The 25,214-nt window shown below is 37.8% G+C and overlaps 1 protein-coding gene, 1 non-coding gene and 1 pseudogene across 5 annotated transcripts in view; 1 reads left to right on the top strand and 2 right to left on the bottom strand.

The window, feature by feature from the left end:
* IGF2BP3 (insulin like growth factor 2 mRNA binding protein 3) overlaps positions 1–25,214 on the bottom strand; it is a 111,350-nt gene that overhangs the window by 35,398 nt on the left and 50,738 nt on the right. For all 4 annotated transcript variants that reach the window (XM_016159573.2, XM_016159572.2, XM_036230407.1 and 1 more), the window contains exons 4-6: positions 9,463–9,514; positions 9,305–9,368; positions 254–535 (exon numbers count right to left, since the gene is read on the bottom strand). In XM_016159573.2, the coding sequence (XP_016015059.1) occupies positions 254–535; positions 9,305–9,368; positions 9,463–9,514 (398 nt within the window). The remainder of the gene's footprint in view (positions 1–253; positions 536–9,304; positions 9,369–9,462; positions 9,515–25,214) is intronic.
* On the bottom strand, positions 12,037–12,155 carry LOC118611165 (annotated as a pseudogene).
* On the top strand, positions 23,120–23,238 carry LOC118611190. The gene has a single exon (XR_004954158.1). It is a non-coding gene; the product is annotated as a 5S ribosomal RNA (ribosomal RNA).

Raw genomic sequence — 25,214 nt, forward strand, 5'->3', positions numbered from 1 at the left:
AAGTGGATTAAGTATCATTTGTTTTCCATTTGTGTATGAAAACTTGAGGTTCCCTTTAAGATTAAGGTTTAGCCACAGATTTATGCAAAACACCAAGATATCAATCAGAGGGTTTTTCCAGATTCCCAAGCACTGTACAAGAAGGGATCATAACCATGTTCAGACAAACGCCAGGTCCAAGAACAACATACTTTATCATTAAGATTCAAGGGGGGTAAAGATTGTCGCCCAGCCCACACTCAGGAATACTCACTTAGACTGGGTCTGTTTGGTGATGTTCCGAATGGTAGCACCTTCTTTTCCTATAATGGCTCCAACAAATTGAGTGGGAACCAGCAAGCGAAGAGGCAAGTCACATGGTTTCGGCTTGGACACGGATCCCGGAGACCCCTGCCTCGATGAGCCTCTCTGCCCAAACCCGCGGCGACCTCGTGGCTGCTGAGAGGGGTTCTGCTGGGCGGCCATTTCGTCAGGGATGAAGGCCACTTTCAAGGTGAAGTTCTCCAACTGGAATCCATTCAGTTTGTCTAAAGCTCTGGAAGTTGACAAGGAGCAAGGGGGTGCTAAGAAAAAACAAGCTGTGTAATAGCCCTTTAAGCAAAAGCAACACCCATCTCTTCCACTCAGGATCACTGGCTCTAGAACTTCTTAATAAAGACACCGAATACACAGAAAAAGAGAACACGCTCAACACTCCCCCCAAACACACACACACACACACTTTCTTTGAAGTACACACCGGAAGGAAAAGACTGACAAGTTTCCAAAGGAAACTTCTTTGCCATTTACCAATGAAAAATAGAAAGTTAAAAAAAAAGTTATTTTTTACTGAGGTATAACTGACATAGAACATTGCATTAGTGTCAGGTGCACAGCATAAGGGCTTGACGTTTGTACGTACTGTGAAATGATCACAATAAACCTAGTTAACATCTGTCACCATACATGGTTACAGATTTTTTTTTTCTTGTGATGAGAACCTTTAAGACCTACTCTTAGTGACTTTCGAATATGCAATAGAGTATTGTTAACTGTAGTCACCACGCTGTACATTACGTCCTCGTGATTTATTTATTTTGTAACTAGAAAGTCTAGACTTTTTGACTCTCTTCACCCATTTTGCCCACCCTCAACCCCCACCCAGGCTCTGGCATCTGTTCTCTGAATGTTTGACCTTGTGGGTTTTTCTTTTTTTTTTTTTTTTAAGATTCCATATATAAGTGAGATCTTATAGTATTTGTCTTTGTGTCTGATCTCTGACTTATTTCACTTAGCATAATGTCCTCAAGGTCCATCCATGTCACCGCAAATGGCAAGATTTCATTATTTTTTGAGGCTGAATATTATTTTGTGTGTGTGTGTGTGGTTTTCTTCAACCATTCATCCATCAATGGACACTTAAGTTGTTTCCATATCTTGTAAATAATGCTGTAATTAGAACTCCTGAATAAGCTCTTACCCAAGAGGTTAGTCACGGCCTAGGAAGACCCAAACAGCGAGAGAGGTGAGTGTGCAAGTCCTTGTTCCGGCTACTCTTTCCAAATCAGAAGGGAAAAGACTTAGAAATATACACCTCCCTCGCTTCTTGCAAAATACAAATATTGAAACATGTTAAGCATCAAAGGACAAATCTCTCTAAACCACTCACAGGAAATTGGTAGAATTTAATACTCACGATAGTCAATAGCTCAATAAATTCTCAGTACCTATTATGAGCCAGTCCCTGAGAAAACAGTAGCCACTGACCTTGTGGAGTTTATGATCTGATGTGGGACAGAGAGGCAGGGGTGATGATGAACCAAAAAAAGCAAACAAAGCTATTTTCTACCTCATCTATCTATCCATCCATCCATCCACACATCCATCCATCTGTTTTAAGAGAAGCTTTATTTTTTTTTATCGTTTTTGAACCTTATTATGGAAAAGTACCCAATCTTAGGAGCATATCTTAATGAATGTTCATAAGGTGAACATAGATCCAGAAAGAGGACATACCAGCACCCCAGAACCTCACCAGTACCCCCTTCCAGTAACTGCCCCTAACACCATGGATTAATTTTGCCTGTTTTAAACATCTATATAAATAAGTATATATCAGTACACATGTTATGTACTCTCTCCTGTCTGGCATCTTATACTCACTATGTTTATAAGATTCACAGGTATTATTGTGTTCTACCTTGCCTAAGTATTTTAAAAGTGGAGAATTCAATAAAAAAAATAATAGAGAAAATATGGCCAAGACTTCAAAAGCACACATAAACATACTAATAATACACACTGCTAGCACACAAAAAAAAAATTAAAAAGAAATAAAGGTCCCACACTTTTTCCAGGGTTACTCAGATTCTTTGTTCAGATTCTATTCCAAGGGCTTTGGGTTCAGCCCAGGTAGGAAAAGAAAAACAGACAGGAAATGGTCTCTCTAGTTGCTCAGTGGCCATTTCTGGTTCGCATAACGGCTTTCCTCATCTGGAGATCTTTCAGCTGTTGACTTAGATGGAAAAAGGAGGAAAAAAGAGATGGTCCTCGCACCACCATGGGCACTGAAAGCTCAGCACGGGAAGGAGGGTGCAGACAACCAGACGAGGCACGCTGGTGCTCCCAGGACCCAGAACTCTGCCCCCTTCTCTCACTCCAACCCCTCGCTGCCCTACGGTGCCCAGCACACGACTGACCTCGTATTACAAAAGATCCCAGTCGTACAGAAATACAAAAGTAACAAGATATTTCTCATCGCCAACCCTCCAAGACCCTTCGCAGAGTCAGTTACACACGAAGACTTCTGCAAACAGACTGGTCCTTTCCATGCTTACACACATGGACGTGTTCAGCACCTCCTTAAAAGCATAGCTGGGATCTTGATGTACATATTTTTGTGTTTTGCTTCCCCCCCCCCCAGCCCCAAATATGTCTTGGGATGTTTCCACGTAATTCTACATCAGAGGGCATTCTCTTCATAAGCTTCGCGGGGTGGTAGCAGGCACATAGCACAGCTTATTGCCCTGGCCTTCTCCCTCTCCCCTTTTTCCTTAAGAAAAACGTGGGTTAAAGGCCCTAAAATATTTTGGTTATCTCTGAAGGAAGGCAACTGCTGAGAAATTTTATTATGTATATTTATTATAGAAAGTTGCAACTGCAGAAGTTTTAAGCAATTAGGTATTTAAAACAACTTTAAGCCTCTCCAGAGACCACGCTTTGAAGGAGAAACAGATCACTGACGGTTCTTTCAAAAACCTAAGGAAATGTGAATCTAGTGAAGGAATCGACTCAACCGACAGGCATAAAGGACAGTACAGTTTACTATTATATCCTTTCCCACCATAAAACTGAGTACTGCCAACTTCAGAAGAGACTACGTAAATTCTGACTGTGGAATTCAGTCAGTAATGTTACAAAAAAGGTAAATGACTTCTCTCTTGAGAGAGATGAACACAGACAGACACCCTTCTCCATGGAGACAATCAGAGATAAGCCTATAAGTCATCAGAAGCGTCTGTGCATTCTGAGGCTGTCTAAATAAAGTCATGTGTCCCAAGAAACAACTCTGTTGACTTGGCAGGAACTATAACTTCTAAACTTCATTTTGCTGCTTTTAAGAGATTCCCCCCCACCCCACCCCGAGGAGAAGATTCCCTCACTCAGAGGTCAGAAAAGTATGGTGCTCCAGTACCCAGGGCACAGTCTGAGCCCCACAGGCTCCAAAACTCAGGCTGTCCTGCCAGAGAGCAATCAGCACACGCTATGCGAGTCTCGCTGTCCAGCTGCCAAAGGAGCAGAGCTTCCAACCCCTCAAACCACAGTGCTCCCAACGTGGGCATAGCTGAGCGAGTACGGAATAACCGAACTGCAAGCAATGGCTTCCTCATGACTAAAGAGGCTAAGTTTCTGAATTTTAAGTCAAACACGAAAACTTTTCTCTATACACAATGTTTGATATTCAGCTATGTCATCTGGTGGTTTGCTGAGTCCATGTGGAAAACATAATAGTATTTTCACCAAACATACAGTATATAATAAGATGTATGATGATAAGGTGACAGATGTTAACTAGACTTATTGTGGTGATAGTTCACAACATATACAAATATCAAGTATTATATTGTACACCTGAAACTAATGTTATAACAATTCTACCTCAATTTAAAATAACACATTGAAAAAAAGACATAAGATGAACAATTGTCATGATTATTCCAAACACATGCATTCAATTCAACAGAACTCAAAGATGTTTATCCAACAAGTATATTGCTCAGGATCCTATTTCCCTTCATTGCCTGACTCTGCTCTGACACTATTTTGAGTTATTCAGAAGATGATGAGTGGTTTTGTTTGTCAGTAGCACTTAAATGTATTGGTAAGAAGTTTATGCGGTAATTCACAGTTTATAGCTAAAAGGGACTTGAGAAAGAGAGAATAAACAGTTTAACTCAAGGATGAGGAAGAGGGAAAGAAGAATTGAGACCCAGAGGAGTTTAACTCATCCAAGGGTAAATATACAGATCTTAGTAGTGAAAAAGAAGATGAACTAGAGACCAGAATTCCAGCCCGGCTGGAACAGTAAGTACCCATGCAACCTTGAAAAGGTCACTTTCTCATTTGGTGTTAGGTTCCTCACCTATAAAACTCAAAGATTAGATTTATGATCCCTTTCAACTCTAAACTTCCACATCTAAAATTTCTTTTTCCTTATTCCCAGACTTCACTGCTGCATAAACAGGTCCTAACAAAATGAGGTTTAACCATCGCTGAAAAGTCATACAATTCAGTTTTCTGCTTGTACCAAGAAAAAGAGGTTGAAACATACAATTTAGCAATAATCACCGAAAGCCTAGTAACATCACTGCAGGGATGCATCTTAAGGAAATAATTATTGGACAAAGCCCAAATATTTACCTACAAAGGACTTTATTAATTAAACTTGTTCTCAAAGAAAAGAAAAACTGTGAACAACCTAGATGCACAGTAGAGAACTGGATACATAGACTGTGGTAGGAGTGAGATACTATGTAGAGCTAACAGTATAAATATAGTTCATGGAAAAGCCATCCATGAAACTCTACGGAACGATCTTTGTAATTTTAAAAGTTACGACACATGGGATAAAGTCTACAAAACTGGATGGCAAATTTAACAGTGATTATCTTTGAATGGCAAAATGGCAAGAGATGCCTTTGTCTCACTACTTTATCTGTTATTTCTTTTTCCAGAATAAATCTTCTATTTATATAATGTTTACAATTTAAGGGTGACTTTCCTCCCCTTAGCCACTAGCCAAGTAGTTTCAAACACTTCTAACCGTAACTGTGTGTCCCTGATACAGAGTCTTCAAACAGATACAGAAGGATGTGCAATGATGGCTGCAAAATATAAATATATTCCTAGTCCCTCATCAAAGATAAAACATCAGAAATAAGTATCCTGAAGAAAAGTGTTTAAGAACCAAACACCAACAAATTCTAAAGGGCTATTTCTTTGTCACACATTACAAATCTTCCAATGAGTGGTATCTATCCTTGACAATGTTACCTGAACATCTCTGGAAGGAAATAGGTGTTCCACAGAACCAAGCTTCTCTTGCTCCAAGGAATAAGAAACACTGAATACATACTTCTGGTTTTTCATGATTTTTTAAATAATTTTATACTTTATTATTAATAAATAATTCAAGACTTAAGGTCAAAATGTATGTATTTCCTAGTAATATACTTACTCTTAGCCTTTGATTTTTCTTAGCCACAAGGTGGCAGGAATTTCCATGTTAAAGTCTCTTAGAGACAACCTTATTGAGGAATCAATCTTCTTAAAAGTGGCATTCATACAGCTTTAAGTAACACAGAGAGACAGCCACAATGCTTTTAAACTAGGTACCTAATTCCTGAATATCAGTGGCCAATTATTCTCCGAAATGAGGTATACTGGACAAAAACAGAGTATCGACGGCAATAAAAAATGTTTTCAAATATGACAACTAGAACAGTCTTCTGCTAACTTTGGAGCTCTTACTACCTGTTAGGTATTGTAAGTATTTTGGAGGCATTAAGTTAGCTTCTCTCAACAGCTTCATGAGCTTCGAACTGTAATTATTCCCATTTTATAGATAGGTGTGAACTAAGACAGATCAACTTAACCAGAGTCACAGCTAGAAAAGTGGTGGCAGAGAGAGTCCATTCCATGGAATGGATGAAATGGATCCTCTTAGCCTCCGTGTTCTACGCACACCTGCGCAAGCACATCCCAGCTGCGCGCACTCCCAAGGAACAGATGCTACGGAAAAAAGTCAACGGAGAACATCTGCTCAACCCTCATTACTTGACGATGGAAGCTTTGGATGGCCTGTCAAGGAAAGGACCTGAGGAAGTCACACCAAGTTAGCTGAAGCAGCGGAAAGTCATGCAGAGCCCAGAGAACAGGCTCGCAGCGTTCAGCAGAGCAGGTCCTGGAGGGACCAGCCTTGCCCAGCTCAAGCCGCTTCAAGCTGCTCTGGAAGAAGCCCAGAAACAGTGGCGTGAACAACAGTTACTACTTACTGGGTGCCTGTGTGCTGGGACATTTGATAAGACTGTTTTTTTGTAAATGCCTATCTGCATGGATATATTTGTTTCTTGTCAACCTTCATTTTGTAGCTGAGAAAACTAAAGCTCAGAGGTCATGGTGTGGTAGAAATCGTGCTTTGCTCATTATATCCAACATCTCTCAAACACAATCAACTCTCTTCAAAGAATGAGAATGTACTCCACTTCTCTCTTTTAAAAACTTACTAGAAAACTTCCATAGAAAATTTTCATAATACTGTATCACAAAACTAATTCTTCCATTCTTTAACTCTATTCACTTTCTCTGAATTATTTTCTAATTCTCTTTGACCTTTGTAAATCTTGAGGGAGCAAAAACCCAATATTCTTATAAGAAAACTCAACTTGGGCGGAACTAAAATCAGGCGATCCCTCTCCAAATACTCCATCACCGCCGGGAGGAGCATCCTTGAGGATGGGATTTTGCCACTGTTCATTGGCAACTTTTGCTCAATACTCTGTCATCTATAAATGTTAACTGATGGACTATCAGAACAAGAGATAGGATAACCATTCCCCTCACTGAAATGCCCTATTTGTACAGGTTACCTGATTACTGAAGTTCCTAACTGTCTTTTCTTCCCTCCTTGGGCTCGATAGGGCCCCGCCAATGTCTCGCAACCACCACAAGGTACTTTTGGAATTAAAACGTCTCTGCATGCAGCTTGCTGTCAGGTTAGGATTATTTTCAGCAGTAACTCTGTCTCCCCTTCCTGTGCTTGTGCTCTCAATGCTTTGGAATGCAGGGGGCACTAAAAGGCAACCCATCTCCACTAAAGTTCAGTTTATGTCTCTTCGAAACTATGTAGGTTGTGTCTCCAACATACGTTCTCTCATATGATCAGAACGACTTCTAAATTAGGCGTTTCTCCCCTGTACCTAGCTAGCCTCATAGACGTTTTCAAATATGACAACTAGACCAGTCTTCTGACAATCGCCAGATATTCCCGGGTTCACCACGTTATCCCATATTTTCCATCCACCACCATGGGCTCCACCAAGTGTTCATCACAGATCTTGGTAAAGACTAAACCGTGTACGATCAATGGAGCCCGTGTTCTCACTGTCCTCGCTTTCACTCCCTGATCTAAAGTGGGGGATAAAGCCTGACATCTTCCTGTTATTTCTCTTACACGAGATGGTTGAGGAATAACATTTGTAAAAAAAAAAATAAAAAAAAAAAATCGGTTTTACAACTCATATCACAATTTTTAAGATGTCCAAAAAATGAAATTAACACAATTGGATTCTACTTTTCACTTACCAGATTGGCAAAGTTTGATAAAGCCCTCAGACTCTCTCACGCAGTACTGATGGGAATTTAACTTGAAGCTCTATGAAAGATAACTTGCCAATATCTAACAAAAGGCACATGTTATCTTGACTCAGCAAATCTATATCTAGAAATGTAACCCACAGCTATGCTCACGCACGTGCAAAATGATCTATGCAAAAAAGAGATTCACCACAGTGTTTATAACTGCGAAAGACTTGAAACGACCTAAACATCTAATTTGGGACTAAGTCATTCCATATCCATATAATCAAACCCTATGCAAGTATAAAAATATATGTACAGAACACTCAAATGTTATGGTACCATTTGTGTAAAAAGGAGGGAAAATACCCAAAATTTGTCTTCCACATGGTTATCTTCAAGAACGCCAGGGAACAATACTGGGAGTAAGATTTGCACTATATACATCTTCGGACCTTTAAATTTTGAACCATATGAACATTACCAATTTAGAAAATAAAGTTCCATTTGCGTCATGCAAACTTCCGTCTCCTTCCCGGCCCTATCTTTCCTTTCACAGTTCCTCCACGAGCAGGCACTGCCTATGGTAACCTCGCTCAAGTCGCAGTCCTGAAGCTGGTTTCACCTCTCCCGTTAGGGCTCAGGGTCAGCCAGATTGGGCATTCGCCTTTCCCACACAGAGGATAAACAGTCTGTTCCTGCCTGTACCGTATCTGGAGGTGGTAAAGACTTCCAACGGTCAGCTGACACTAAGCTCTGTGCTGCTGGGCACTCTGCATGCCATTTTTCCGTGCTTGTGTTCTGAGAGTATCTGTCAAAAGCAATATTTGTGGGACCCTTGTTTTCTCTCTCTAGTGCTCAGTCAGTGCATTAGATCATTCCCGAGCCGACAGAATTGTCTTTTTCTAAGGGAGTTTTTCTGGTGTGTGAACTTTTGCCTTCCAATTGCACTGGAATATATTTTTGTCCCCCAATCTAAAAGCAAATTACACTGGTTCGATGTCCTCACACTCCTAAATGCCAATAGTAATCATTAGAAAAATCAATGAGCAAGAAAGCCTAACATTTAACACTGTTGTTATCAACTTACCAGCTTTGGATAAAATAACAATAACATATGTATCATACCAATAAGAACAAAATAGTCTTTATGTAATTTGACCATACCAGGCCCACCATTCTATTGCTTTTTGCAAACAGAATGTAATTCAGCTTCATATGCTATCACTCCATTATTGGCATTAAAGATAATATGGAAAATGTAAAAAAAAAAACCTTTTTTTTTTTTTTTTTTTACCAATGTCTTTAACCAATGCAAATTCTTACTAGACATTCAAATTTTAAAAGATTTGCAGGGTGAAACTTTGCAAAATAAAGTTTTATTTCTGCTAGCCACCAGCCTAAAATATAAGCACTATACTTAACCTAGTTATTACATATAGATTTTTAAAAGTTTCGAACTACTTACTGTCTAGCCTGGTCCTTACTGGAATAGGTAACATTTACGACTGCCGTTTCCGAGTCAGTGTTCACTAGAGGAAGAGAAAAAGGAAGAGGAAAAAAAAGTTAGTTTTCTTTTCACTTCCTTCCTTTTACAAATTTGAAAGCAATTGAGAAGACATGTACCTTGCTCACAGCTTTCCACCACTCCATACTGTACTAGTAAACTATCCAGCACCTATCAGGAGGGGGAGAGAAAATTACACATTTTCAGTTTCCCAAGTTATCAGCAAGGGCAGAAATATGTTTGAAAATCACAAAGTAACTGTGATGCAAAAGTGCCCCCCAAATTAACTGGGGTTTTGGACTACGGAAGCACAGGAAGGGCACCATAGAGAGCACCCGGTGGACTTCTCTCCCCTGCCTATCCCAAGATCCTCGACTGTAAACTCATTTCCTATGGCTAGCCAAGAAGTAAGGCAGTTTGGGAAGTGTTCAAAGCCACAGCGACCTGGTTCCTGAGGCTGCAGGACAAAGCAGCACATATTTCCCATACATACACCAACACACCATCTCACTTCCTCCTTGTGTACAAAAGTCACGAGACAAGGGCCCAAGTTAAGTTTTATCTTTAAGATGTTCCTTTTCAAAGAACTTCCTTTTACTGCTATAGTGGGTGTATCAGAACAGAGTACTCTCAAGGCAGGCTAGCAAAATGAAGAACGTAGTTGATATTCTATCTGGAATCTTTAAACAGTAACCTAAGTGGTATAGTAATAGACAGTAAAAAGTGTAAAAAAGAAGTGATCATTTCTAAATCTACCCTGGGTTAGAAAATATACAATTTGAGCCCATGTTTTTACTATCTTTCCCATAGCTGCATTATTATACTATACATGTTATTCTAATGAGAGGCCATTAAAAGAGTAATTGAATTTTATTTTAGTATAAACTACAGATGTATGTCTCATAGGCATAAACCGAATTCAACTGTCCTTAGCTTCCAAGCACTGTAACAAGTGTCTATTAATTTATAGTGAACCACTTACTTGTTCATCAATTTAATTGTAAAATGTGAAGGACAGTCCCTTGAGAATGTTTTCTGGCCTCCAGAACACAGTAAACCATTAAGAAACACACTAAAGAAATTTTTATGATAATTTCCTACTAAACTTTAATCAATTCCTTCTAAAAAAATGTTTATCTTACGTGGTATCTTTCAGGCTTTTATTTTTATCTACTGATTCCAAATTGAAATCTATAGCAAGGTTTGTCTGGGAAAAGTTTTTTTTGTATCTATTTTAAGTAAGGTTAATACCTCTTTGTGAACGTATTTGTTAAGTATTTTCACAGTGAAGATTTGACATGAATTTCCTTTGAGTGAGGCCTATTAATAGCAGCACACTAATCTTTGTCTCTAACTATAGCTACTGTTAAATCATAAAGCTTAATTTTTAATTCATAGCACTTAACTGATTACATAAACTTTCATTTGTCTCGGCCACTAGAATGTATGATCCATGCAAATGGAAATTTTTTGTTCGCTGTACTATTCCTAGCATCTAATATATACAGGCACAAAACGATGTTTAAATAGTTCATAAGTGAAGTGAACACTTCTCAGGAGGAAATTCTAGTGTAGCTTCTTAGGAACAGTACCCCTTTTCAAAAGTGCTCACCTGTTTTAGAGGTGAATTTGCCAGGCGCATAATGTTGATCATAGACATATCTTATAAAGGCCCAAAATAGAAAACATCCTATAATGCCATTCAAATAGGTAATATGCAACATGTGACGCCTCAAGTTTTTTTTTTTTTAAAAAAGCAACCTACTTATAGTTTTATGATCAAAATTTTTCAATACCAAAAAACGTTTCCCATGTAAATTAACAGAATTCCAACAAGGCGCTTTAATTCATTTCATCTTCAGTAATAAAAGCAGCAGGAAAGGTACGGCTATCATTTAAAATTTAGCTCTCAAATGGAAAGTCACTCTAACCCTCGAGCTTTAGTGCAGCTTGCCTGTCTCGAGGGGCTGGAGGTGGAGGAAGGGTACAGCAAGTAGAGGATAACTGTCAATTTAATATGTTGATGTAAATAAACATCATTCTTAATTCTTCCTAAAAGCAATTTGTTCAATAATTAAATACATTTACTCGCCACATAGTTTAGCTGATATCACCTTAAATTTTGCTGCTACAAAGAAAACACTCCAAAAGTTAAATACCCGTGATTTATAAACAATGTGGAGGAAACCTGCAATAGTAATGCTAATGAAAGTAATGTTCTCCAAAAGGCCCACTGGCAAAGTGATATATAAATTATATGTGCAGTTATGTATACAGAAAGACACACATATTTATATGTAAATATATACATACATACATATATATACACACAGCCAAATTATACGAGTAAATTTTTTAACTTAAAAAAATCGAGGAAATGTACATAAAATTTTTTACTGCATATATTATATAAAGTTGAATGTGTTCAAAACAAAATTGCTTGTAGAGTTATGCCTAAGTAATAATAAATGCTACTGATTATCAACGATCCTGTGTATAAAATCTCTGGAAAAGTAATTAGAAATTACATTACATCCACTAAAAATGGTGAATTTAATTGTAAATTATACCTCAGTAAACCTGACTCTAAAACAAACAAACAAAAAAATTATAATTTTTTTTAAGTGAGGCAACCCTTGATTGGCCTCACAGATTGCAAGGGCCTCATCAGTTTACAATCCCTTATTTTTTTAAGCATGCAGTACTCAGTATTCCTAGGTGGTCTTCCATCCAAGTACTAACCAGGCCTGACCCTGCTTAGCTTCCGAGATCGGATGGGATCGGGCTTGTTTAAGGTGGCATGGCTGTAGACACAACTATAATTCTTAAAAGAAAAAGAGGTCCAGCATGGATCTTGGTACCTAGCTGAGAACAAGTTAACCACACAACGTAAGGGGTTTTACCTAGACACCGCAGATGAATTTCAATGAGTCTTTGAGGTCTTCAAAGTTTTATGCACAAGGTTGGGGGGAATCATAACTGAGAGATGGCGGTGAAGGGCTGTCAATAGCCCAATCAGATTCCTAAGTCCCAGAAGCGTTTCCAAACTCCAAATGATTGAGCAATACTAAGTAATCAGTTTTCCTTTAACCTATTTGGAAGGTGTTTCTTTGAATTTGTTTTGTCAAGTAAGACTGCTCAACTGTATCATATCACTTCAACCCAGGAACTCTCCAAGAGTAAATACACTTGCTGTTGATAAGTTCTACCCTTTTGACTCATCCAGCAGTAACCCGGAGGGTGAGACAAATGTTCCTGTTATCTGTCACATAAACCACCCGCCCCCAGGCTCTTGTCTCCTCTCAGTTTCTACCTCTCTGGTCTATTGCAACCACAAATGTTTCTTTCAAACAGCCTTGTTTTAAAGGTAAAAACAAACAAACAAACAAAATACTGTCAGTGCATACTTTCGACATTTTCATAATCTCTTAACAGACCAAAATTCTCATTCCTAAATGAAATTATTTTACTCAAGCCAGAAAGAAAACATTTCTCTAGGCTTAGATAAGTTTAAATTCCAACTGGAAGGGAAAGGGTTCAAAGCAAATTAAAGCCTCAGAGAAAATGTCTTGGCGGAATTCCCTTTTTGAATATATTTAAGACTTAAAAAAAAATCTCGAATCTTCAGCACTTAAAAAAAAAATGTTCATCCAGATGTGGAAACAGCAAAGAAAGAATCACATGATAAATACAAAGATAATCACTTTCTTTAACATAACAGTAAAGAATTAGATCATTCATAAGAGCCTGAAGGAAAAACAATCTCACTGCCCATCACCTAATCAATGCATAAACAAAATGTGGTATAGCCATACAGTGGAATAGTATTTGGCCATAAAAAGGAATGAAGTATTGATATACACTACAACACAGATGAACCTGGAAAACATTATGCTAAATGAAAGAAACTAGTCACAAAAGATTACATATTACAGGATTCCGTTCATATGAAATGTCCAAAATAGGGAACGCTATACAAAGAGAAAGTAAGTCAGTGGATGCATAGGGCCGGAGCATGGAGGGTGATAGCTAAGATTTCCTTCTGAGGTGATGAAAATGTTCTAAAATTGACTGGTGATGGTTGGATAGGTGATGGTTTTTAAGTGGAACACTAAAAACAACTGAACTGTACCCTTTAAATGGGTGAATGCTATGGTATATGAACTATAGCTCCATAAAACTGTTAAAAATAACTAAGATCAATAATACTAGCTAACGGCCTAATTATTTTAAAACCATTGAAGTATTACGGAAGTACAATAAACTGCATAAAAAAGTTTTGCCATTATATATGCACTCATGAAAGCATCATCATCATCATCAAGTTGCTTGACGCCCCCTTCGAACTATTGCCTAATTTATTCATACACAGAACACTGAAATAAAGATGGTTGAAAACCTATTTTTGTAACTCGCACGTGATCAGATTAGATTTCTCTGCCATAGCTGCCCCACCTCCACTCCCCACAAAAATAGCTGTATTTCAGCTGATCCCTTTGGGCAGGGAGTAATTCATGCTCTGCAGGGAAACCTTCTGATTATGTATTCTTTATAACCACTGCTCTGGTCCTATCACCTCTGAACTATCTGAACTGAAGGTCTATTCAGCACCCTTGCCTCCAGCCCACCACCCCATGACTATTCTCCTGCTAGAAGTTCCCATTCTTCAGTGACTTCGAAATGCTGATAAACTGTCCAAAATACAACATGGTGTAGGAGGTCATCAGTGTTTCTGGTACATCTGACTTCTGCCATCATCCTTTAAATGCTTCCCCACACCTGTGTGCTAGTCACACTCTCAAGACTGGATAAAGCACCCTGTTTCCATAGCGCCTGAGCTTACCTAATCCTGGAAATAAAAGCAATGTCGTTTTATAATCTCTGCACTGATCTTTCTTCTCCCACTAGACTAGTGATTATTAACCATAGTGATGCGATTATTTGTCAGGTGTATCACAAGTAACTCTGGCTGCCATATATGGATGTTGGAAACCCTGCATTCAACCTTGCTAATTTTACCTTCATTTTCCTGAAACTCATTATTAAAAGTCCACCTACACATTGCTACTTCCTACACACTGCTATGGACCTACCAGTTGCTCTCTCTTCAGCCACCGCACTAGACCGAGCCTCCATTACCTCTCTCTGGACTACCTCAACATGCTCCTAAGCTATGTGCCCGTATTCACTTATGCTTGCAATGGCTTGTTCTCATAACAGCTAGTCAGATACTGTTCAAGTATGATAGTCCCTGGCGACAATGGGCACTTGAAATGTTGGTAATCCATAAAATATATACTGGATTTAGAAGATTCAGTTAAAAAAAAAAAAAACCTTGAGTTTAAAAATATTGATTACATGTTAAAATTATAACATTTTAGATATATTGGGGTTAGCAAAATATTGAAATTAATTTTCACTTTTTTTACATGGCTGCCAAGTAGCCACAAAGTGGTCTGCATTATCTTTCTACTGGACAGCACTGGACTAGACTGCTTTTTAAAAGCTGAGCTAATCGACTCGCACACTACTGTAAACTCTAAGAGCTTCCCATTGGATATGGGATAGGGTCCAAAATCCCTAACGAGAGCCCTGAAGGCCCTGTGTGACCCACTCATCATCTAATGCCACTCTCGCCTCTCCTACTGCACTGGCCTTTCAGGAGTGAATTATGGGCGATACTTTTGGCTGCTTTCTAGTAGCAGCACTGTCCCAAATGTTTTACCTATTTTAGCTCAGTTAATCCACACGATCCCATGAGGTAACATTCCATTTTATAGAAGGGTAAATTACAGCATGGGGAAGTTAACACTATTTGAATTTGGATAGTTAAGTGATAGAGAAATGATTTAAGGCCCAGCTGTCAGATTCCAGAGCCCACACTCTTAACCACTTGGTCAACTAAGTTGCCTCATTTCCCCATATAATTAAAATGAAATATAATGATAGAGACAGACCAGTGCAATCCTTATTTCGCTGGAAGATCAAAATCATTCTTTGATAGGCAAAAAATATATCATCTCTCATGTTCCAAGTGCTAAATGTTGTATTTCTATATGCCTCAAACCAGATGAAGGTATTAAACAACATTAACCTGTTCTGTATTTTACTCACAGAAATACCTATAAAAAACACTCCAAATAATATAAACTTAGGGTTCCTTTTGACTCCAAACTAGTTACTTCCCCAAACCCTAAAAGAAACCATTGTCAGTTTGGTGGGTGTCTCCAAATGTTTTTAGAACTATGAAAAGATGCTCAACATCATTAGTTATTAAGAAAATGCATGTCAAAACCACAAAGAAATAATGCTTTATATCCACTAGAGTGGCTATAATTTAAAAAAAAAAAGGAAACAGGTCTTGGCAAGGATGTGGAAAAATTAGAATCCTCACACACTACTGGGAAAAGTGTAAAACAGTGCTGCCTCTGTGGAAAACAATATGGCAGTTCCTTTAAAAAATTAAAAATAGAATTACCACATGATCCAGTAATTCCACCTCTGGGTATCTACCCAGAAGAACTGAAAGCAGAGACTTGAAGAGATCTCTGAAAACCTATGTTCATAGCAGCATTATTCACAACCACCAAAAGGTAGAAGAAACCCAAATGGATAAACAAAATGTAGTATACGCATACAATGGAATGTTATTCAGCGGCAAGAAAAAATGAAGTATTGATACATACTGCAGGGTGGATGAACCTTAAAAACATTATATTAAGGGAAATAAGCCAGACATAAATGTGCAATATTGTATGGTTCCATTTATCAGACAGAATAGATAAACCCAAAGAAATAGAAAGCAGAGAGATTAGTGGTTGCCAGGGCGGAGGGAGGCGGAATGCTGAGCACTAACAGGTGGGGGGATTCTTTCGGGGATGACGCAAATGTTCTGGAATTAGTAGCAATGGCTGTACAACCTATCAATATACAAGACCCACTGAACTGCACACTTTAAAATGGTAAATTTTATAAATATGTGAACTGTTGCTCATTTTTTTAAAAAAAGTATGTGTATGCTTATATGTTCACACATCCACCCACAGAAGATGAATATTTTGTTTAATTTTTGTAAAACTAATGCATTACTGCTCTAAACATCTTACACATACTTTCTTTTTTACTCCTAATGTGGCCATTTTTGCAGATGAATAAACTGAGGCAGATTTTAAGTAACTTCATATGGCATTACTCATCTTCCTTTTCTCCCTAATTTGCCTTCTTGGTGACCAATCCATGTTGGTAAATATGAACATAGCTTATTCTTTTTAACTGCCACTTGGCATTCCATAGTTCCAGCTATTAATCTGCTGTCTTTTCTTCAGTCCCTTCAGTTACAACATCCCCCAAACCGTGACCCTTAAGCCTTTTGTGGCCTGCCCGCAACATGCCATAGGTCTCAGGCAAGCATAGCACTGGGAGAGCAGTGACTGCCTGATCTTCCTTCCAGGCTTCAGCCCCTAAACCAAAAATTCAAAGACCAAGGAGCCCTAGATGCAAACACCAGTCCCAATAACTCACTAACTTACTCCTTTGCAGAAAGACAGAGATTCTCGTTCTAAACAGCTACAAATTACTAGAGGAAAGGGGGGAAGACAGCAGTTCAGAAGCCTAATTACAATTCAAACCTAACCCTGGGTAAAGGCACTAATTAAGAAGTAATTTATCTAAATGAAGTGAAAAACATCCAAGTGATGGCAGACTGTCCAAGATGCTGGCATTTTACCCACTGTCCTTATTTAAAGTTTATTTTAAAAACAAAGGGAAATGGAAAAGAAAAAAGTTAGTTTCAAAGTCAACGTCGATAAAAAATATTTCCCATAAGAATCACTCCTTCAGATGTGCATTAGTCATTCTACTGGGTTCTATGGGTCCTTATAATGAAATATAAACACTGGATAAACAATATGTGACATATGCATACACTGGAATATTATCCAGCCATAAAAAAGAATGACATACATACTACAATGCGGATGAAACTTGAAAATATTATGCTACGTGAAAGAGGCCACATATTTTATAATTTTGTTTATATGGACTGTCCAGAAGAGGCAAATCCATAGAGACAGAAAGTAGATTAGTGGTTGCCAGGGGCTGGGAAGAGGCTGGAAGGGAAGAAGAACAACGATCGTTAATGGCTATGGGGTTACTTTTTGGATAACAAAAATGTTCCAGAATTACACAGTGGTCATGGTTCCAACCTTCGGAACATACTAAAAAACACTGAACTACATGCTTTCAAGAGGTGAATTTTATTGTATGTGAATTATAACTCAATTTTTTAAAAGAGAAAAAAATGTTGAAGACATAACAGAATATAAACTAATACAACATGGCAACCATGTTGAAAAATGCCCATCAGACTAGATTGAACTACGAGTCACGTAACAATACTGCCATTGAAAGATTTTCCTTCTTTCCTAGTTGCTTTCCAACTGTTTTTACAATGAACATTTTACATGCAAGAAAAAAAAAAAAAGAACATCAAACTGAATTATACTTGCCTTTAAATTGTTTTCAAAAAAAAAAAAAAAAAAAAGTAATGCCAAGACAATAAAGTGCTCTTTCCCTATGCTGAAGGCTCTCACTGGATAAACAGTTGGACAAAGAGGAAAAGGCTTAAATGCATGAGTTATTTGGGGACTAGACAGAGGAAGGAAAGATGCTTACCACACCCGCCCATTGTATTGGACCTGAACACTGTGAAGACAAGGTCAAGGTGCCAGAAGACAATGGACTAGCCACAAAAGTCAAACAGAATCCCTCCCTCTGTTGCTGTTTGTTTCCTATGATATGTATGTCATAAGAAGTTTAGTTACTTTTGAACAGTAAAGTGGACAAATCATCACAGCATTGCCAAGCTAGGGACAAAAGTCCCTGGAATTTTCCCCATTCTGGAATTTATTGGTTGGGTGAGGAAGGAGGGTCTTAAGGCAAACCCCAGGGCTTCCCCACCCCACCCACTGTTCTCAGTCTCTGGTGGTTGTGTATTCAAGATCAAGGCATTACTTGGAGCCCAGCCATGGATTTGGTATACTTAAAAACTGCTAATTAAGCCCCTGAGTACTGCTTTTAGTCCAAAATTCTATTGAGCAAGCTTTTCACCCAGATTCTACCCCTTAGCTTGTAACATATACTGCTTCATCCTGTTACAGAAAATATTTGAGTACCAGCTTGGATAGCACTTACTATGAAGAACTGGGACCAGACGTGGGCATGCTCACGTAATTTTAAAGTTTTAATAAGTAACAAAGGTCTATCGATCGTCAAGGAAAAGTTATAGTTAGAGGAAGACAATTTTGTTATATGAAAACTTTTTAGGAAATCAAGTCTATAAAACAGCAAGCTCACCTCAGAGGCTCTATTTACTCCCCAACCAATTTCACTTGGGGTTTTAAAGATGGTGCAAAAAAAAAACAAAAACGAAAACAAAAACCCTCAATTTCCTAATCTTCAAACTCCTCCTCCTCCTGCAGCTTGCATTTTCAACTGCAGAGATTTCCAGAATCCTGTCTACAACTCATCACATACATGCTATGGAAACTGTATGCTCTTGCGGCTTCTACTTGATCACTTCAAAACATGTATCTATTTACTTGCTATCCACGTGGCAACCCTATGTCTCCATTATTGCTGACAACTGAATCAAACTGTTTGATGGATGTATTCGAGAGGCCAAGCCATGGTCAGCTCTCGATATCCTAGCAGGGAGGCTGGAAATTTGAGCGCCAGTTTCTAACATGAGTTGTAACATTCATAACCTGATAATTTCCTCAAAAGAAGAAACACAGACAGGCCAATTCAAAATTAATGTTCAGCCATGAATACAACGAAAACCCATGACAGTATGTGAATTTTTAATTTAAAACCCTTGATGTTCCCCATGGTCCTTAGGGGAGGAAAAATCCATGCAATTTAATATGGTTCAAGAATAATATCACAGATTGCTCTCCAATCCCATCTCTCATCCACTCCCAGCTAATTCCTTTGTAACCACCTTTAAAGTAGAATACATTTTAGATCTTCTTACCCTCTAGAGAGCAATCCCTGATCACTTCCCGTCTTAGTTAACCCTCTGTACTGAGTCCTTTAAAAATCCATTTCCACCAATACCTGTGAATATGCCTCTAATCCAACGACTGGCATCCTTTTAAAAGGAGGGAAATTTGGACAGAGAGACACAGAGAAAACACAGCATGACCACAGCATGATGCATCTACAAAACAAACCAAGGAATACCAGGGAGGGCTGGCAGTCACCAGAAGCTAGGAGAGAGGCTTGCCAGCACCTTGATTTCAGCCTAGTAGCCTCCAAAATTGTGAGAATAAATTTCTTTTGTTTTAATCCTCCCAGTTCGTAGGAATTCATTATGGCAGCCCTATGAAACTAGTATACTTCCCTACCTTGCATGATAAGCACCTTGTTCTTAACCCAGAGGCTTGTGCATTCATCTGTCTGTCAGAGTTAGACTCTGTCACACTGCTGTATCTAGAACAAGACTCAGCACACAGTTACGGACATTGGAAATCCAATATGGCCATGAAGAACCTCATTGCCACATATATGTACACACACCAAACACTTTCAATTCTTCACGTACATTCGCTCACTTAATCATCCAAACCACCTTCAAAGGTATATATTAAACCTGTTTTCATGATGCAGAAACTGAGCTTCTAAAAGGACAGGTCACTTGCCCAGTCAAACAGCAAGAACATGGAGGGTCAGGATTCACCCCACCCCCAATGCAGTGACACTAAAGCCAGTACTCATCATGATACACTGCGCATTTCTCCTCACCATCTTGAATGGAAAATGATTCTTCAAGACCTCTTCAAAGCAACATGAAGGGCAGGAAGTCAAATGCTGAAGCTGGTGCAGGAGGATTCACTGTATACGCTCTACTTGTATGTGCTGCTTACACATAAGTAGAAAAAAAAAATTTTAATTCATACTCATTAAAGTGATGGCTTAGTTTTGAAATCTACTTCAAAAGTCAAAGTCACAAAATAATATCAGTATTTCTCAACAATTTTAACAATAATCTTTGGGCAAAGGTGTAATATTTGCATCATTCATTAAAACTTCACTCTGTAATGAACACTGAACAGGTCATTATCTTTGAATACAAGAACAATTTCACAGAAAAGCTACTTCTCTGTACTTCAGAGAACAGTGTGGATTTTGTGAGAAAAATGAAATTTGATCTCACCAGGTTTATTTTTTCCAAGATTAAGTTTCCCAGGATTTCAACTATGCCTTAAGAAAAAAGTTCTCTCATTTTATATTCTACAAACAAAATTTTAATTTTGTAGCAATTTTTCTAAAATTAAAAAAACTTCGGCACTATGTTAGAATTTCAATCATGACCAAAAGTTCAGCTAAATACAAATTAACTTATATCACAACCAAGTCATCATCTGTCACCCCGATAATTATCCTCCCACCACTTTTTATACAATTGTCATAACCTTTACAGTGAAATGAAAATGGCGTTAGTATATTTCAGACAAGTATCAAGATCAAATCCTAGAACTCTCTAACAGACTCACTAATTTTCCTTAAGTAAAGCCATGTGTATAAACATCGATTATTTTGATATGCAAATCTTTATTGCTAATTATTCACATACATTAGTCGAAAAGTAGAGCAAAAATCAGACAGGTGAGATAGATGTACATTTTTACATGCAGGCTAATATGCAAATCGTTATCTGATAATGGACTTGAAATCTAGAATATATATAGAAGTCTTACAACTCAGTAATAAAGGCAAGTAACAATTTACAAATGGGCAGGATCTGAATAGACAATCTCCATATAAGATACACAAATGGCCAATAAGCACATGGAAAGATGCTTGACATCCATCATTAGTGATCAGGGAAATGCAAAAACAAAACCACAGTGAGGTATCACTTTACGCCGTAGGATGGCTATAATCAAAAAGTCAGATAATAATAAGTGGTGACACAGGATGTGGAGGAATTGGAATTCTCATATACTGCTGGTGAGAATAGAAAATGGTAGAGCCACTCTGAAAAACACTGGGTACAGGCAGTGCCTCAAAACCTTAAACAGAGTTACCATAGACTCGGCAATTCCACTAGATATATACCCAAAAGAAATGAAAATGTAAGTTCACACCAAGATACGTTGTACATGATTGTTTATACCAGTATTTCACAATAGCCAAAAAAGTGGAAACAACCCAAATGTTCATCTATGGATAAATAAACAAAAATGGTATATCCGTGCAATGGATTATTTGGCAATAAAAAACAATCAAATACTGATACATGCTAAAACATGAAGGAGCCTTGAAAGCATTTTGCTAAGTGAAAGAAGCTAGACACAGACTGCAATGATTACGCTTTTATGAAACTCTCAGAACAGACGAATCTAGAGAAAAAGATTAGCAGTTGCTTGGGTGGGGGGAGGGGGACCCAGAGGACAAGGAGTGACAGCTAAAGGGTACAGGATTTCTTTTCAAGGTGATAAAAATATTCCAAAATTAACTGTAGTGACAATTGCACATATGTGTGAATATATCAAAAACAACTGAATTGTATACTTTAAATAGTATGAATTATATGATATGTGGATTACATCTCAATAAAGTCATAAAAATATAAAAAGGAGGTTGTATTTGTAAGGATGAGAAACTGAAAACAACTCAAGTATGTAAAGTATCAGTTACCACTGGAGAACTGAGGACTGATAGAAAAATAATAATAGAATCAAATATTTATCTTGCCTTTCTTGTAGGAACGGAATCTCACGGTAACTAAATAGTATACCAGGGAAGTTTCTCTTTAAAAAAGTAGTTCGATTAATAAATGAATGAATAATAGAAGTGGAAAATTACCCTTTTCCCTTCCTTTATGAAATAATGAATTTCTCAAAATCTAAGGCTGCTAAATTACAAATCGAGAAAACCAGATAAGTGCTCTCCAGCAGCAGTCTGTACCACCACTTACGAATGTTTATTCTTCCTGAAAGAGAAAGAAGAGGGGAGAGAGGAAAGGGGTGTGGATACGACCGAGACGGTTGCGGTTCTCACTGTTGGCGGCACAGCAAAATCATCTGGAGAACCTAAAATTCTGATGCCTGGGCCCTAACGCTGGAGGTCTGATTTAATTATTCTGGAATATAGCCTCGATATAGAATTTCTGTGAAACTCCCAGGTGAATCTAACATGTGGCCAAGGTTAAGATCATTGCTCTAAGACTTAACTGCCAATTAGCATGAATATAGAGGACTGAGAAAGGAAACTACACTACAAGGATGAAATCAGCTAATCCAGATATTACTGGACCGAAAAAACCCCAGTTTCTTTAACAAATGGCAAGGAAACAAAAATAAGAGTGAGAACCCAAAGATTAAAAGGCTGAAGAGAAATCAACCAACTACAAAGTATGGATCTTATTTTGATCCTGGTATAAAACAAATTACTTTAAAAATATGTGAGGCAACTAAAATATTTGAACAGACTTCACATTTTATAAGAATTTTTGTGTAATGATATTGGTTATGTTTTTTTTAAAGCCTTTATTTTTAGAAATACCAACTGAAATAATTACCAAAATCATTTACTAAGATTTATTCAAAATTATCTGAAGCATGAGAAGTGGGGATAAATATAAGGAAATAAGATTGGCTATAAACTGATAATTGCTTAAGTTAAGTGACAGGTTCATGAGGTGATTCATTTATACCATTCTGTTTACATTTGTGTACACTTGAAACTGTCCATTTTAGGAAGCTTTATTTAGTCTATGGCCATGCCACCCTGAACAAGCCTGATCCCATCTGATCTCGGAAGCTAAGCAGGGTCGGGCCTGGTTAGTACTTGGATGGGAGACCGCCTAGGAAGACCAGGTGCTGTAGGCATAAATAAAATAAAAAATAAGGGACCGTAAACTGAGAAGGTCCTTGCAATCTGTGAGGTCAACCAAGGGTTGCCTCGCCTAAAAAAAAAAAAAAAAAAAAAAAAAAAAATTAGAAAGCTTTAACATTTTTGAACTTAAAGATCTTCTAATATGCTTAAAGAATGAGCACTGAGTTCATATAAATCAATAAGAAAATGATAATTACCTCTAATATTTTTTAGAAGACACTTTTAAGAAAGCAAAACGATATGCCACAGACTAGAAGTAAATATTTGCAAAGCATATATCTGATAAAAATCACATACAGAATGTATATCAGAAATCTCAAAACTCAATCATAAGAAAATGAATTTTTTAATGTTCAAAAAGACTTAAGTAAGATACTTCGCAAAATACACATATAAAAAGTTCAGCACTGTTAGTAATTAAGAAACTGCAAATCAAAACCACAATGAGCTATCATTTCATACCCTCTAGGAGGACTAAAATAAAACAGACAATAACAAGTGTTGACAAGGACATGAAGAAATTAGAACTCTTATTAATTACTTGTAGGATTATATAATAGTCTGGTCACTTCGGAAAACAGTTTGGCATTTCCTCAAAACATTAAACACAGGGTTAGCACAGGGTTTGGCAACTCCATCAGGAATTGCTCTACTAAATCTATATCAAGGGAACTGAGAACATAAGCCTACACAAAAACCTGTATGTGAATGTTCATAGCAGCATTATTCACAATATTCAAAAAGTGGAAACCATCCAAAATCCATCAACTTACTGATGAATATCCAAAATGTGGTATAGCGACACAATGGAATGTTATGTAGCAATAAAAAGGAATCAAGTATCAGTAATATTTAGCTTAATACACAGATAGTTACACATAGAGCTATGTATAGACATGTATATATACACAGGTTAGTATATACACATGTATTTCCTTGCTCTGTCAGCTGAGCGAACCCAAACACAATGTCACCCCAGCAGCAATGGTCATACCTAGTGCCCAGACCTTGATTTTTCCTTTTTTCTTTTTTGTTTTATGTTTATTTAACCACAAATTTAAAGTCAAATCCATATTCCAAGAGCTATCCTCACAAGTGTTTTCAAGATGCGCCTCTTTTTATAGATTTAATTATAGGTATTCTGAGTTTATGAGGCTTCTCTGGGACAAAGCCCTAATCTCTTTTTGTTTTGTTTTGTTGTTGTTGTTGTTGTTTTCAGACCATTCTCCAATAAAAGGAACCAAAGCTCCTTAGAGAAATGGCTGAGTCTAGGAGTGGAGCAGGAATTATACAAGATGACTGTGGAATATCTTCTAGAGCCAGAAAGTAAGAAAGTACTCAAAATGGGGAAGAAAAAAAAAATGCACATACACAACAGAGACACAGGAGCCAAGTAAAAACTCCCAACAGTCAGAGCTGGAATAGTATGAACAAAAATAACATTGGATCGTCATCCAAGGTACAAAATAAATATCCTCAAGTCCAAATGATTGAATAAATAAATATAGAATAGACAAATGTCTGTGGACGAGAATTCCAAATAATTTATGCAGATACTTAACTCCCCATTCCCTAAGTGTGGGCTGCACAGTGACTTCCTTCCAGTGAGTACAGTGTATATGGGGAGAGAAGGGGGATAACTTTACGGCACAGCACCCTGACACACCACTCCACCCAGGTGATCAAGGTTAAGATCAACAGTAATAAGTCATGCTGACAGTATGCACTCTTTTGATATGTTAATAATAGTAATGCATTTTATCTCCGTGGTCTTCCTTCCCAGAACCCATTAATTCAGTCTAACCATGAGAAAAACTTCAGACAAGTTCCAACTAGGGGACATTCTACAAAACACTGATAAATGCTCCTCGAAACTGTCGAGATCATTAAAAAAACAAGGAGAGCCTAAGAAACTATCACAGCCAAAAAGAGCCTGAAAAGGTATGACAATTATATGCAATGTGGTACC

The sequence above is a fragment of the Rousettus aegyptiacus genome, unplaced genomic scaffold (assembly GCF_014176215.1).
Source record: "Rousettus aegyptiacus isolate mRouAeg1 unplaced genomic scaffold, mRouAeg1.p scaffold_m13_p_13, whole genome shotgun sequence".
NCBI lineage: Eukaryota > Metazoa > Chordata > Mammalia > Chiroptera > Pteropodidae > Rousettus > Rousettus aegyptiacus.